This window comes from Anopheles arabiensis, chromosome 2 (assembly GCF_016920715.1).
Source record: "Anopheles arabiensis isolate DONGOLA chromosome 2, AaraD3, whole genome shotgun sequence".
Lineage (NCBI taxonomy): Eukaryota > Metazoa > Arthropoda > Insecta > Diptera > Culicidae > Anopheles > Anopheles arabiensis.
Window position 1 is genome coordinate 19,761,556 of NC_053517.1, and position 16,139 is coordinate 19,777,694.

At 47.7% G+C, this 16,139-nt stretch overlaps 1 protein-coding gene across 2 annotated transcripts in view; it reads right to left on the bottom strand.

The window, feature by feature from the left end:
- The window catches only part of LOC120898901 (ras-associated and pleckstrin homology domains-containing protein 1), a 51,648-nt gene that overhangs the window by 13,486 nt on the left and 22,023 nt on the right, over positions 1-16,139 (bottom strand). Inside the window, exon 1 of one of the 2 annotated variants that reach the window (XM_040305398.1) lies at positions 1,577-2,434. The exons of the other annotated variant lie outside the window; for it this stretch is intronic. Coding sequence (XP_040161332.1) covers positions 1,577-1,639 — 63 coding nt within the window. The 5' untranslated portion in view covers positions 1,640-2,434. Of the gene's footprint in view, positions 1-1,576; positions 2,435-16,139 lie in introns of those variants that run through there. 2 annotated transcript variants of the gene reach the window in all.

The following is a 16,139-nucleotide window of genomic DNA, read 5'->3' on the forward strand; positions in this document are numbered from 1 at the left end:
GCCCTTCAGCTTCCGCCACGGCAAAGAAATGTGAGCAGAGTAGCATTGCACCAACCAAACCTAACACACATACAGACACAACGCAGTCTCGTTCATCATAATCGAGAACGCATTCTTCGCGCACAGGGAGAGAAGCACGCAAAAGATTGCACACAAAATAATAGCGCGGGACCAGAACGCAAGCAAAAGGCGGAACCGATTTTCGCGGCCGGGAAGATGTTCCCCGGTGCCCCTTTTTTTGTTGCGCCATTGTTCGCCGATCATGATCTACAGAGAACCTGCCGGCCGGTTTTAGGTTGAACGTTCCAGCGGTACGATCCTACCGCTTCTTCGTACGCATATCGTACGCAGACGATCGTAAGCAGCGTGCGCCGCCGGGCACTCACCATGCATTCCTGGTCATTTGCCGCTCTGCCGAATGTTTGCCAGGCAAGCAAGGCAACGACAACGTACTACAGAGCGAGAAAGAGAGAGAGGATGAATTGCGTCCAAGCATACAGTGCTTCGTAGATGTGGATTCTTTGTTGATGGCCAAAGATTGCCGTCTCGGAACCACGTCGCGGGACCGCCGCGTCCTGATGTGTTTGATTCTTCAACTCGCGCAGCGCACTGACCGTGTCCATCATCATCGGCTTCACTCGGTGGGCGATAAGAAACTGTCAAGCAGTGTTGGGGATGATGATGCTTTCCAGAAGGTCAGTAAAGAGGATGGCACCAAGCAGCGTGGCCACTGAAGCTAGCGATGGCATCACCGAAGCTCTTGAACTGGAGTATTTTTTTTTCTTCTGTCTTTGAATATTCAATTCACATCGTGGTGGCAACGAAACCTCTCGGACCACCAAAAAGGGAGGCCCCCAGTTTTACCAAAGACCCTTGTGTCGCCGAGGAGTGGGCCATTGTTGTGGGTCGTTAATTAAACAGAAAAAAGACGCACTAATTGCCAGTGGATGAAGAGGCGCCCTTCTAAAGCAGAGCGCTGTATGTTCGATGGCTGTTATTGCTACACCACTGTCGGAGCAGCTTCATTGGCAGCTTGGCTTCAATTTCGAGCGACAGAATGGCTCTTAATTGTTACCAAACACACTGTTCGCAGAATATTGCATGCTTCACTCGCAATAGCTCTCGGTCACAATGTTGCCAACGTGCTGGAAGTTGTGCCGCGAAACTAAACCCTGTTTTTGTTTTGCTGGCTGCAACCGGAGACAGCTCCAAGTGCATCTAGGATCAAGCTTACAGGCCAATCAGATTTATATTATAAATTACTCCCCCGAGCGCTCAGTCCTTTACTCCCACACTCTCCCGCGTTGCAATCCTATAGCACTCGGTGGCCCTTCTTGCTCGCGAGACATTCTAGAAGTGTACGCCTCCGACGACGACGACGCACGAACGACGAACGTGACAGCAATTGCCCGTCCGCAGAAAAAAAGACAAAGGAAAATTGTCGCCAACCAGGCCAGCCCGAAGAGCAGAGAGACACCGGCGTTGGCCGCGCTCGGCTGCGGCAATTGGGATGATTTACAGACCATATAATCTACGGGCGGACGCGGGCCGCTGGGACTGCTGATCGTTAACTTACACATTCGTTCGAGTACATGGAGGCGGAATCAAAGTCCGACCAGCTGCTGTCCAGTATCGACATCCTTGAGGTGTTGCGGCGGGTTGTGTCAACGTCGCGGCCTCCGTTGTTGCCGCTTTACGATGAAATGTTTCTCTCTTATTGAGCCCGGTCGTGCTAGGGTCGTCTAATTGAGCATGGCCCCTCCCGTCACTCGATCAATTGATCTTCTGAACGCACGAAAATCACTGCACAAAGAGACTCAGCTCCACACAGACGACTTCCGGTCACACTAGCGAGAAAGACTGCGCGATATAGATCAAAAAGGTCGCGCCACCAGATCACTCCACCCTCTCTGCTCCAACCACACACTATGCCACTGCGCAATCCTCCCTGGGTCTGTGCCACCAGCTTCGGGGCCAAATTCTGCGGTTTTGCAAACAGCGCGGTAACACACTTTCGATAACAAACTACTTTTGTTGCGTTGAGCTAGTGGAAGCTTTTGCTTGCTTTTCGATAAGGAAACGCACTTCCAAAATACACAGACACACACACACACACACTAGAATAACTGGCAACACAATACGACACTAACAAAATAGGGAAAAGAATCTCCCTCAAATGCAACTCCGCGTTTTGCGTACTGCGCGGTTCCGGTACGCAACAGCGTCGTTTAATGCGTGCTCCGATTTGCGTCCTCTCACTCTTCTCAGCTTCTAGCAGTGGTAGAAGCAGTAAGACGGGTGCAGTCACTGCGAACTGCTTGAAAACTCCTTTGCTCGAAAAAAATGGAAACTGCTGCTGCCGCGCACAAAACCCGTCCCGACAACGTTCCGGCTCGAACGCATCCGCGAGATTGAAAACCAACTGTGCGAGTGTTTGGCCCTTCAGCGGGCAGCGACAGACTTTTCTCCCTCATGCAAACACGCGCACACAGAGACACACGAGCACAGTGTATTATATGTACGCAAGTGCACTGGGGTACGGGGACGCGACGGTTGGCTTGGAGGCGAGCATAGAGACAGACACACAGCACAGCGATGGCGTGTGCACGTGTGCAGCGTTTTGTAGTTTTGTGTGTATGGGTGTTTGGGCAGCGGGAGCAGCAAACGAAAACGAGCGAGAAAGGGAAGGAGAGATAAAGCAGCATGAACACGCAAAGCATAAAGCATAACTCGCATGGCATGGTAGAAGGGACAGATGGGCACAGTGGGAATTTGGGGCTTCTGTTTAAGCGCTTTACCATTTTCTTTGTAGAAATTGTGTACAAAAATGTGCAAAAAACTACATTCAAAATTTTTTACATTTTACACATGCAAAGTATGTTAAATTACATTCAACATACACCATTGACTCACTGGAAAGTAAAATAAAACCATATCACAATCCCAGTTGCGTCCACAATGCCATAGCCCATAGTCTTTCGCTTTAAAGCATGGATGACGCATGCGACACCAATACCAACGCGGCACAGCATACACCTTCCTATATGTTTGCGTGTATTGTGTAGCACCAGCGCACACCAGCGCCTGTTTATGCTGTGCCTTTTAACTGTTGTTTATGCTGTCGTTCTCCCCTTCCCTTTCGCTTCACCGTCACAATCCCTCTTCGTTTCACATTTTAGCTTTACCCGTACCCGTGTGTGAGGACAAATTAAATCAAATCATTTATGCTGCTTGCTGCACAATGTAACGAGAAGTGAACCTATGCTATCATGCTACCCCGGCCGGGATCGTTGCGTTGCAAGTGCACAATCTGCCAGACACATGCAGGGCGGTGGGATGCATCGCAAAGAAGCAAGCCAGGCGATGATCGAAGTAGGAGATCGATCAGTATGTCAAATTGTCGTTTCATCTCTTATACGATCGGTTTTTACACTTTTAAAATGTTCATCTCATGTTTATAATCTCCCAATCGTCTGTACTAATCTGCTACCGTTCCTAGCACTGACGCAAATGGTTCATTTTTTGCCACTTTTTGGCTGATTTCAATGTTTTGTTAGCATTCTTTTTTGCGCTACTCACCGATTGTCGTCTGTTAGATTAAAGTGCTCCAAGATTGCTAGCAAACGCACCCAAAAACACTGCTCCACAAAATTCCTTGCGCCATTCGATTCATTTGACGTTTGTGCGAGGAGAATAAAAGAAAAAACGATCGGCTGTTTTTCGCTGCTCCATCTCCCTTCTCTTCCGTGGTCCGTTTGTTGCAGTGTGCGCCTTTGTTCAAACCGTCAGGTTTGGCTGCCAGCAGCATGTGTACCCACAGGCAGTCACAGCCAGCCAGCCTTTTACCAGCGCGAACCGAACGCCCTCGCATTAACCTTTGCCCACGGCCCAACACAACCAGCGCTCCAATAGGTCGCGAGTGCATCGCACAGCACGCGGGGTGGTGCTTACTTTATTTTATTTCCATTTCTCTCGCATCGAACACAGCATCTCACCGTGTACCAATACACAAACACTACCACAGTGGAGCTTAGTGGTGCAGTTCGTACTAACACACAGCGATTGTACAATCTCGCACACACACACCAGAGCAGCGTAGCACGATGCAATCCGATGCAGCCGAAGCGCATATGCAGTTCCTTTGCAGAGCGCGCGTGCGAGGGTGGCCATGGGAACGGGCGCATAGATAGGAGAGGATCGAACCCTTCTGCTGCTGCTGCTGGTTTAGTGGTGGTTGCGCGAGAGAATGCTGGACGTTGTTGCTGTTTCCCTCCCCGGTATTGGCTGTAATCATCAGCAAGGAAGCGAAAAACTCCACACCCAACAGTTTAAAGGCACTCTGACCGCTGTCACCGCGGGTCCGATCGGAGCCATAGTGTTCCGTGCCGGTTGGGTGGATGATCTAACAGAAAACTAGAGGGGTCGGGGGGGGGGAGGGGGAAGAGCACAGTAATCTTTATTGGTCCGAAGCTCGGGTCAGAAACGAACGAAACTACCACCCCGAACGTCTATCAAAGGCCATCGACTCGTGTGTTTTAATAGTGTTTTGCTACCGTTTCTGGTTCTATGCGCCCTTTGCCCGATGGAAAGTTCCGGAAGGTTTGCTGAAAAATGTTGTTCTTCCTGCTTTTCCATCAGCCGCCGCCGCCGCCGCCGCCGAGCAGGTTGATTGTGTTGTGGTAAATGAATTAATTGCTTTAGAGCAACAAAAAGCAAGCGGTAATAGCTGAGGCTTCCGCAAAATGAATTTGATCAGTCCGACCCTGCAAACGATTGTTGCAAACTCGCTAGGAGCGGAGCTTCTCGCCTGCTGGACGGCATGCTGGTTAATTAGTTTAAATTCCGCTTGATAGGGAACACCCGCGGGCTGCCAATGATGCCTGTCAGCAACAGCAGTTAATCGAAGCCAGTTGTGCACCCACCAATACATGGCCCAAAGGGCTGAACCAAGCAAAGATTGCTTGGTGAGATTCTTCCACAAAACTGGATCTGTTATTACAAAAAATGCAAACAAACGCAAATGTACAATCATTTCTTTGTGCTGAATAACTTTCGCTGTAAGCAGTGAACGTATTAATGCAATGGGGGTTTGATGCATTTTCTTCCTCTTGCAGCGTCGTCGGCATGTAAACGCACTGCGATCTGTTTACTGCGACGAGATGGATCCAAAATCAATAACAAAAACCCGCCCGCCTCGAGTGTGCTCGAGTCAGGGGATGATGACTCATCGGCAATTTGTACGCAAGCTTGCTTCTGCTTCCCCTCCCCACCGGGCGTTGCTCACCCAGTTCCCAGTTTGTTCGTTGGTTGCTAACGAATCCAACAACTCCCACCCAACCCCCTTAGAGGTCGTTCATCGTCCTTTTTTTCGCAAAACATCTCCGTTTGTCTCCTGTAATGTTTTCCTCTATCTCTCTCTTTCTAGCTCTCACCCACAGACACCCACACAGACGTACAGGCTCTGTTACATTCCCATTTCCATTCCCGCCTCCCCCAATCCCTCTGCCGCATCCATCATTCATCATTCCATAATATCGGTCCACCCCTCGGGTTCGTGCTGTGCATCATCACCCCCTTGTTCCTTGTAGCGCTCTACGACCCTTCGATATAAATTAACAAAACTTTTTCCACTTACACACCCCAAAGCGTTCCCTCCCCACCCTAGACTGCCTTTGTCCTGTCGCTTGCCTTCACCCACCGCCAGAGGGAACTACAGCAAGAGAACGAGAAGTACATGAATAATACATTCATATTCTTACCCGCGGATTTTGTTTTCTTTTTTTTTTTTTTTGGTTCTGTTTGATGCTTTTGCTTGGCTTGCGAGAAAGTGCACAGTACACGCGACTCTCGTCACAATGCTCGCTGCGTTTCCGGCGTTTGGATTCGGGCGAACAAAAAACGGAAGGAAGTGGTACCTGCCAGCTGCTGTTTCCCTACCGCACCCGAAAACTGTACGGGCATTGAGTTTCCATTCGGAAAGGAACGAATTCAATTTTCCATTCCCGTTAGAAGAAGGATGCAATTTTTTGGGGGGGTTCCGGTTTCACACTGTTATGGGTGAGGTGTAGAACGATACGGCGATGATGCTGCAGTTGTAAGGACGAACGGAGAGAGTAAAGCAGCTACCGATCTGATCGGAAAGGGGTGTGACACATGAAAAATGTGTCATACGTGCGCTTCCCTTTCTTTGTAGTGCAAGAACTTCTAAGGACGAATCTAACAGAAGTGCAAATTGGTTTTGAGATTGTTTCTCGTTAGATGTTAAAACGCATGGAGATGGGTTGTTGAGAAGAAATGAGCTGTTCGGGAAAGCTATCGTAAGCATAGCGCTTGCGTGTCATGAAATAAGCGTGATTGCGTGATGTATGAATCACCTACTATTCTCTTAGAAATTACTTTTAAAAAGCTTTGTTAATGAAAGTAACAATTGAATTGAAACCTCTTAGTGACGTAAGGTTCAACATTTTAACATTTTAAAAGAAATTCTTAATCGAGTATTGCTTATCACATGCTTTACCGACAACAAATTTGTTACACAAACCGCAACATACTCACAAAACTCGGCTCCATCATCGGCTACAAATAGCCCTTATCAGACTTTTTTTCTTGTCCACTGCTTTACAACCCCCAACGCACTTATAAACAGTAAAATTATTGAAACAAAAACATGTGCTCAGTGTTCATTAATTTAAACGAGATTAAAACATCCGATTGTTTTCGCCTACGGCCTGACTGTGGGCAAGCCCGCAACCGACAAACAACACTATCGCACTCGCCACTATCCCCGACACACCGCCGCACACTCGTGGTGGTAATGCTTAGCCTTGACTTCTAAACCATCAGCAGCAGCAGCAGCTCATAGTCAAAAAGCTTTACCCACTCCCCTCGGGCCAAACTAATCGCATGACATTTCCTTTCCATTTTAATTTACTTTATTTCTTCTGCTTGCAGTTGATACTTTTTATTGCATGTTAGTCCACTTTTTTGCTCCCTTCTCTTCTCTATCTATCTCTCGCTCTCTCTATTTTTGTACATACTACCCCGTTAGGGGCTATGGAGCGACGATAGTGGACAGCTACACGAAACTGTGTGGAAAGTAGTGGAAGTAAACTATGGCAGCATGCGGTTCCCTTATCGCGTGTTCGCGTGCTGCTTCGGCGGGGAAGGATGTTTGTAAGGTCAGCGGCGGCCATTCGATGAGCCAATGGGAGGATTTCGCTATTACGGGGCTTATCTTATCATGCGCGCCTTTTTTTTGCATGTCTGTGTTGGCATGTATGTCGGGGTATTTGCAAAAGAGTGAGTGGCTATGCTCTTATGCTCGTCCTGCCCTTTTGGGGTACGAATCCTTTTGCAATGGCAGCTGTTAAGGCGACCGAGAGAAGATGCCATGCAATTCATTACGACTGCCAATGCATGTGCTTCATTTGAATATATTTGTCCAGGCATTAACAATTGCTGTGTGGTATATTCTTTTCTTTTTTTGAGACTGTACAAACACTTGTGTAAACAAGGACATCTGCAGAAGAAATGTCCGTTTTGGCTCGTAATGGAAGTAGCTTCTCTATGTAAATGTACATGGACGATACAGCTGGTAGTAAAACAGAATTCACAGCTATTGAAAATGAAATAAATTACATCGCTGATTAGCGACTTGTAAATAAAAGAAAACTGCCTGAATGTATGCAATCAGTACAACAAAATCCCTAAAATTATACTAAATGCAGGAAAAAGAAGTCTTATTAACCATTTTGTTATCGAAAAATTAATAAAAGCAGTGATTTAAAAGGAAAACCAATAGTAACATAACGTAATTAAATTTAAGAAAATATAAATAACAATTTACCTTCGATCGTAAATATAAAAAAGCTGTTTCCAACTCCTACTGACGCTAATTTCCAGACACCCAAATCGTGCACATTTTTTCACACATCACGTCCCACGAATGCTTTGCACCAAAACGTACGATATCTTCAACTTCACCGCTCACGCTTCACGATACTTGGACTCTTTTCTTCGGGAATGAATTTTATTACCGAACGAGCAATAACAGATAATAAAGCTATCCCAAATCAAACGATCACACTTCACTGCAACAATCACACAGCCGGATCAGTGTGGTGGCCTTGGTTTGGGAAAGATGACGTTCGCAATTCCTTTAAGAAATGTTGCCTTTTTGTCTGAATATCACATTACCCACTCAACACCTTCGTAAACCATCACCCCACATTGGCTTTGCTTGGCGGTTCCTTTTACTAGCGTTCGTTTAACCGGCAACAGGGCGAGCAGAACTGGAATCGTCGAGATGGGGCGATGATCGATCGAGCTATGCTAAAAACACTCGCCGACAAAAGGTGCCAGAGCAGCCGGCCGCTCTAAATCGATCGCGATTTTCGATCCGCTTCCACTGCACCTAACGCTTAGCGCTTCTGCCGTTCTAAATTAATCCACATGCAGCGTGCGTGTGTGTGTGCAGCTCGTTGTGAATCGGCGGGTTAAACCAAAATTCTTTGCGATCCACGAAAAAGACGTTCACTGCACTGCGCGATATCTCCACCACCAATCCCTTCACTCTGCTGACAATCTGTTCCGAGCGGCACTGCTGCGATGCTGCTCTCTTTCTCTCTCTCCTGTCAAGAGAGACGAAGAGAGCGAGCGAGTGAGCTAACTGGCCGAAGGGCAACAAGCACCGATCCTTGTTGGCGCAATGGCAGCATCACCACCGCCCTTGGACAGCCCTTGGCACCGTCCGCCGTCCAGGATCCCCTTTCCAGAGAGGGCCCCGTCGTGCGTGCGCATCAAATCTGGGGAGCAGATGTGACGATGTTTACGCTCCCCTATGCTGCAACGATACGATCACTCTTCACGCACCGCACATCCAGTACACACCACACACACACACACACACACAAACAGGGGTTGAGGAGAGCTACGACTCAGCTCATGCCGAAGGTTTCTGAACGTCTTATCGCGTGAACTACCGAGCGAGACGGAGCGCAACACGGACCGGAGGATGAGATCCGATGGTGTCGACTGATGCCGGCGATCTGATGCTTCGGTATCGACACCCGGCCCCGGGTAAGACACTGCAGCAGCCGATTTCAGCCGATCTCGGGCCGGCGGTGTCGAGGGGAGCAGAACGGAGCGAGAGCAAAAAAAATTACCGACCCTGCGATGAAATGCACGAGATGAGAAGTCTTGGGGGGAATCGTTCGCCTGGCTTGTATGAGATGCATCAGTGCATGGTGCGCGGCCAACTTGCTGCACGCTGTTATTATCATTAGCTCGGATCGAAACAGTTCGGAGATTCGGGGTTTTTTTTTTTTTGCTGTGTCAAGTCGTCAAGAGAAAAAGTACACGCGTTGTTTTGCGTTTAAATAAATGACAGTCATTAGGCAGAGCGGAAATTCTAATGACGGATGCATTATTAGAATGTTGGAATGTGTGATTTTTGAAGAAAAGGCGTTTTGAAGTGGTTTTTTGTCCTTAACTTGTTTGACCAATGCACCGAACGTACATTATTACGGAAAGAATACATCTATTGTTTAAATTATTTTAAATTTAATTTTCTATCTGTATTCTATACAATCAAAACTGTTTCAAAAACTATAATTATCTACTGACTATCAACTATAAATGTATAATATTCCCCATCTCTTCTTTCCACAGCACAAATATTGATGCAACACGGGCGAAAAATAAAATCAAATCAAATAATTAAGCTATGAACTCCCGCACGGACAGGTTAATAAATTACCCCCCGCAAAAGATGCCGAAGCCCTGCAGCGCTAAACGCTTCCCTAAATGTCATGTCCCGCCCATTTGCCTAGGATTAGCGCGCAGCATATTCGGCGGCATAAACAACCAACTTTGCCGAGGTTGAGCGATTTTGATTTAAACCACCCCAGACCGCTGCTGCCCGAGCAAAGCAAAAACAACATAAGAAACCTATCGCAACCGGCTGATGACTTGACCACCACCGGCAGGCAGGCAGTGGCGCATGTTGCGCGTCTTCTCGGAGTTCTATTTTTCGCTCAGCTGCCCTGGCCAACATATAAGGGAGGAGGATGACATAGGAGCGTGTTCGTTAATGCCGGTACCGGTGGCCTTGCGGCCTTATTGCTCAACGCAGTTGGGCAATGCAATGTTGCTGTACTGTACGTACCACGCCGTACGTATTGTTGTCGATGTCCACCAGCCAGTCGCGAGCCCTGCGGCTGCTCCGTTGCTTTGTTCTGCTATCTTTCCTCTGTGGGTCTCTCTGTACCCCCTCTCGCCGGCCGACTCTCATACGCTCACAGCCCAATGTTCCAATGCTGTTGCCTGGCTGCGTGGCGATAAATAATGTGTACGCTGATGTTGTACACGAACGCGCGTACCGCTCGCGAGCCCTGCTGCTTTGTTCGGGGGGTCCTCATCCGGCCGATAAATCATAACACTCACCCATCCATCCATCCACGGTGACCTTCTCGGTGGGAAAGTTCCAGAGAGGGGACGGAACAAAAACAACAACAACAACAACACACGTGTGTGGGAGGCAGTGCGTACCGGGGTATTTTTTTGTTTTTACTTTTTCCAAAGGTTTATTTATTTATGTTTCCCTGAAGACATTTAAGTCGACCGATTCTCGGGCAAGAAATGAGGGATTACAGCGCGATTATTAGAAAACGTTACTTCTCGTTAGCTGATCGCTTCATTCTAGAATTTAGGGGGAGTTGAGAAAAAAAACCAAAAAAAAAACACTCTTCTCCTCAGGAACTCCATAGCTAAACGCCTTAACCCATTTTTTTTCGTTTCGATGCTCTTGGCGTAGTTTCAAAACAGAAAAAGCAGACAAAAAAAACGAGCCAACTAATAATGGACCCTAAAAGCACTTTTCGCCCCGGGACAGGATACAGAAACGCCAGCAAAATGTGTGTCGAAATCGCTGGGAAAAGTTGGAAAATATACCCCATCACACGTGTCAAAACAGCTCCTCCTGTTGCGCACGGACGCCACCATTAGTGATGCACTTTGGTTGCTCAGAAAGCGAACAATGCCCTCGGTGGGCGGCGGTGGCGGCGATACGCGGGGCTTAGCGCTTGCGTGGTGGCGATTGATTCCATATCAATCGGTTTCACGGATTATCACGGTTGGCCCAGTTAGCGGGCGCCAAAGCTGCATCTAGTTTGCTTCGCCGGCGCCCGGTGTTGCAATTGGATGCGTTCTGCGCGCACGTGGTAAACCCCACCATCGGCACGGCGGGTGCACCATCCTCAACATAGGCCGGGCACGCAAGAGGACCTCGCTCCGCATGCGAATGGGGTAGAAATCATGCGGTGCAAGATTAGCCAGCAGCCGCCGTGCGACCGGGGAATAGCGATTAATAGACGACCAAAAACCCTCATACACACACACACACTCATGCACAAAGTCGCCTGTGTTTTCACTTCATTCTTGTGCCCACGCAAAGGGCGAGGAGGGAGCTCGGTCGGTTGGTGCGTGAGAGCAAATGCGCATGCAACACGATGCGCTCGCCGCGCAAGCTGTGCACCATCGAAACGCACGCGCAACTAATAAATTAATTTTAACATAATCAAACCCCAGCTTCTCTTCAAGCCCACACGCCACACCCACCCACCTCGGGCGCGTCGGTGTTCTGGGAGAAATTTGTGTGTGAGAATGCAGAGAACTGTTTTGCCTATCTCGGGGGGCTGACGGTCGTTTTCTGCGCCCACATTTTGCAGCTAGCAAGTGTTCGTTCGGTGTGCTACTACATTCTGAAGCTCTCCGAGACGATTATCAACATTCAACCCTCGCCCTGGCTGCAACCGAGACCCGATGGGGGATCATCCCGTTGCTCTGTTGATCTGTTGTGTGCACTGTTAAGATAAATCCCTGTTCCGTCACGTTTCACTGTGCAGCGCCAAGGCAGTGGAGAATGCGGCCGGACGATCGATTGATTTTTCTGGGCTATCAAAACAGTGCTGCTGCTGCTGCTGGGCGGCACTTTTCAAACGAGCCAGCTACCCATTTTGCTTACGAAAGACACAATTCTTTCGTGGCGGTTGGAAAGCGTTGGAAAACTTCAATCTTCACCATTCAGCTATAAATAGAAGCCGCTCAAACAAACATGATTTCTTTTTCTTACAAAATATTTATTGGTAAATTATTGGTAAACACACACACGCACAGAAATGTTCACAAATCAATCTATACACGTTTTGGGCCGAAAAGACGAGAAATTATTGATATCTCTTTTCAAATAAAGCCAGAACAACAGATGATCTTCTCGCGCGCGTAGACACAACAGTATTTACACAAACGAGATTTCGGTACATTACCTTCATTGTACAAAGCCGTTGCTTTTGATGATTACTCTATATGAATCGTCACTAGAGTGTGCACAAAAAATCCATTTGGTTTTATCCAGGCCATACAACAGTTGCCAGTAATGGCATTGGATGGAGTTCGTTTATTTTTTCATGGCACGCTTATTGTTTCATCCCCAAAAATGGCTCATTTCAATTAGTTTCGGTTGCGGTTGCTCATTACAGAATAAGAACAAAAGAATATACACGATGCTTCTTTACCCATACTGAACAAACGATGTGCCGATAGAACACACCAAATCGTTCCATTTCGAAATTAAAAATCATGTTTATATTTTTCAATTAAAAACTCTAAATTGAAAAACGCAACCACCACAAAATGCTCACCAGCGCGTGAATGGCGCATTAATGAGCGAATGCTCAGTAGGAGTAAAACAGGAAGAGCAAGTCCAAATTTAATCACACTTTAAAGCCATACTCCCAGAATTTCGATGTGCTTCCTTGCAAACCGGTAGTACACGGGATGTGTACGTATTTTGCACATTCATCCTAGACAGCGCGCTCACCGTCTGTTACTTCCTTGCATGGGTTTAGCCATTCCCATTCTATACGCGTTCGGTTCCAGTTCTACCATTCTTCCGTTCCCGGGCCCAAAACTCCGTCCAACCACACGATAGATTTCCTCCGCAGTGTGGCAAACGGTGCAGTCACGTTTCGAGCGAGAGAAAAGAAGAAAAAAAGCGCCCGTTTTCTATTTAAATTTGTGCAGACGGTGTAGTGCAGAGGGGCTCAAAGATGATGCTGCAGAGCAAGCAGTTGAGGTTGGAGGAGAAAACCGGCCAGGCTGTGCCGCCCGTCGTTGCTGTTACCCGGGTCGTAAAACCCAACGCCCTTTCGGTGCATCGTCGCCTGCGCGCAGATGACTGCAGCAAAACCGTTTTCTCGCTTTCGGTGTACGTCTGTCTCTATACGCGGAGTTTCTTCTATTTCGGACCCGGGGATCATCTCAGAAGAACATCGCCTGCATGCCTTCCCTTCTCGGTCCTTCTGCCGCGCAGTACAGAAGGTCTTTCGCTCGTTTTCTCTCTCTCTCCTTCTTCATCCCCGTTGTCCCGCTGCGCTGAGAGGAGGTTTGGAAGTTTGGAAAGGAAAGTAAAATAAAACAGCACACGGCAGATGTCGCTGGATTTGAGGTCGTAAACGACCATATGCTCCGCACCGGGAACCATCCGAAGCGGTTCGGGGACGCGGGCCCAAACACAAGCACCAATCCGGCCCGCGTCCGGCCCTTCTAAAAACCTCCAAATCCTCTCGATCATTCTGCTAAATGAGATCTCGTTTCGAGATGGAGCAACGGCCGGCCGGCAAAAGGGACTGCAGGACGGCGACTGCGCTTGGCGTCGAGTATCGTTTAAACCAGATCGATGTCGAGATGTTGGATGGAGGGGTGTATGGCCGGGCGGGTCTGCTGCCTGCTCGTTGATCATGCGGGTTGTTCTCTCGTGCCGGCGATCAATAAGCGAGTGTAAAATAAATCAACCGATCTGCTGTTGTTCCTGGTGCTTCCGATCAGCCCTGCCCCTTGTAATCCTATCAAACCATAGATAGCCTGCTGTCGTTTTGGTTAAGGACGCTCCTAGCTCGGTGTGATCCTCTTGCGTATCCTCTTTTACAGGAAGCATCTTGGAAACGGAACAATAATGAAGATAACAGACACACATTCATTTCTCTCCACTTTCCACTCCATCACTTATGCTGCTCTCTTCGTGCTAGCGTCAGCAAACGATGGGTCTACCGTTTGTTGTTGATTGTTACAGCCATTATTATTGTGTGTTGTGAGGTTCTACAATCTTCCTCCGGGCTTGTACGCCGGTACTGCAGCAATGGTGCCAGCTTCCCGGCTTCTTCTTTTTTCAATTATCCCAGCGATGAGGGTGTGTTGCATCGCTACCGGGTTCGACACGCACGCCCGGGAGAATTGAAAGTGAAAAGTAAACATTACTTCCTTTTTTTTTGTTCGTCAACCTCTCCTCCGTACAGACCCGGCCGTTCCGGAGTGGTTGCGGTCCAGTGACACCCTTCTCGAGGAACGTGAACGTCAAGAGTTAGACACTGTTATTATTATTTTTTATCGCCCAAAATTACAACACGGTCCAAGAATGAATTGGCTGTTGACGGGGACCCCTGTAGAAAAGGTGGTGCGATAAATTCGAGTGCGTTAGGAAATCTGATTGATGGCCTTTGTGGCTCGGCAAACAGCCCATCGACAATCAGTGACCGGTTCAGTACTTTACAACAAAAAATCAGGGGGACAGATATGAAACTAATCAACTGTTAGAATTCGTTTAGGGGTACGGCGAATGACTTTATGCTTCGTGAAGCAAATATGACATTATACGGAAAAATGAGAATTTCCACACTGAAAACATAATTAATCAACGTCACGAACGGTATTTATCCAATCATTTTAAGTAGACCGTACCCCGGCGTTAAAGCGAAATAGTTATAATTATTTTAAAAGCAACCTGATGATGACATTTTTCAAATACACGTTTGCTGATAAATTGTTCGTCATCGTGCGTTTCTTTTTGGGCCCCATTTTTTTGTGTGTCGGCCAAGCAGGCTAAAACACAACATCCTCAAAAACTGCACCTGATGCATAAACGGGCCAGTCTCTTCTAACAGCACCTGGGCTAACAGGAATTCATTTAGGGGCAACTGCATCGATGCGACGCACCTTCCTTCGTAACGAGCGACTTACGTTAGCACCGAAACCGACGAACTGAAACAGCAGCACAACTACCAGCTTTTGCTTACACACAGACAAAAAACTGCCCATCGATAAGTATCGACCAATTTCGATCGAATGTGAAACTAATTTCCGCACGCTGTATATGCGCGTTTGGCGATGTTCATGCGCCCGGGCCCAAACCACATGCCACCATAATTACGCACCAGAATTATCAAACGCGGATTCCCCCGAAGTTAAAAAAAGAGTGCTGGCTACGCTACTCGTTTGTGTTTCGTCGCATTTCTTTCTCCTTTTTTAGTTCTTTTTGCAGCACACTGGTCGTTCCGCCTTTTTGCGTCACTCGGCAAACCCCAGCCCCGGGTTGCGAACCAAAATGGTTACTGCCGCTTGGGTCCGTTGGGCCAAAAAGTGAAACTCCGTTAGAACAAAACGAACAGGTGGCTTACCTCCTCCCTCTGGCGCGGTGAAATGTGTCCCGTGCCGGTGCTGGAGCGTACCGCCAAAGATTGGTTTTGTATGTTCTTTACGTTGCGGTTTTGGCGTAAACTTTCGCCAGACACTGGAGTTGAAGAGAACTTTGCTCTTTGCCAGTGGTGGGAAATAAATTTAATATTATTTCAAAAGTGTACTGGCCTCGGGACGTTGAGGCGGCACAGTTGCTGTGAGACAATTTCATTAAAATAATTATTTTGCTAAAGTGCAATGTACAATTGCACTTTTCTTTAGAGATAGAGAAACCCCTGTCTACTTCCTTAACATGGTTGTACGAATCATTAAAGAGCAACTTCCACACGGCTTGTGCTGCGTCAAAGTAAGGCTACGAAAGAAGTTACTGTTGCAAAAAGATAATATCCAACCGGCCGTACTTTGTCATCCAATTTTTTGCCTCGATCAGCACAGTTTTGCCCCAAACGGAACGCGCGTACGGAAAACAGCAAGCTTGCCGTAACCGATTTATGCACATTACAATGAAACGTACAGTAGTAAAAAACAGAATCTTTTACCATTGCCGATTGCCGAGACACGCTTCACCGACGCAGTTGTTGGATCACCAACAACGACAACAAAAAAAACCG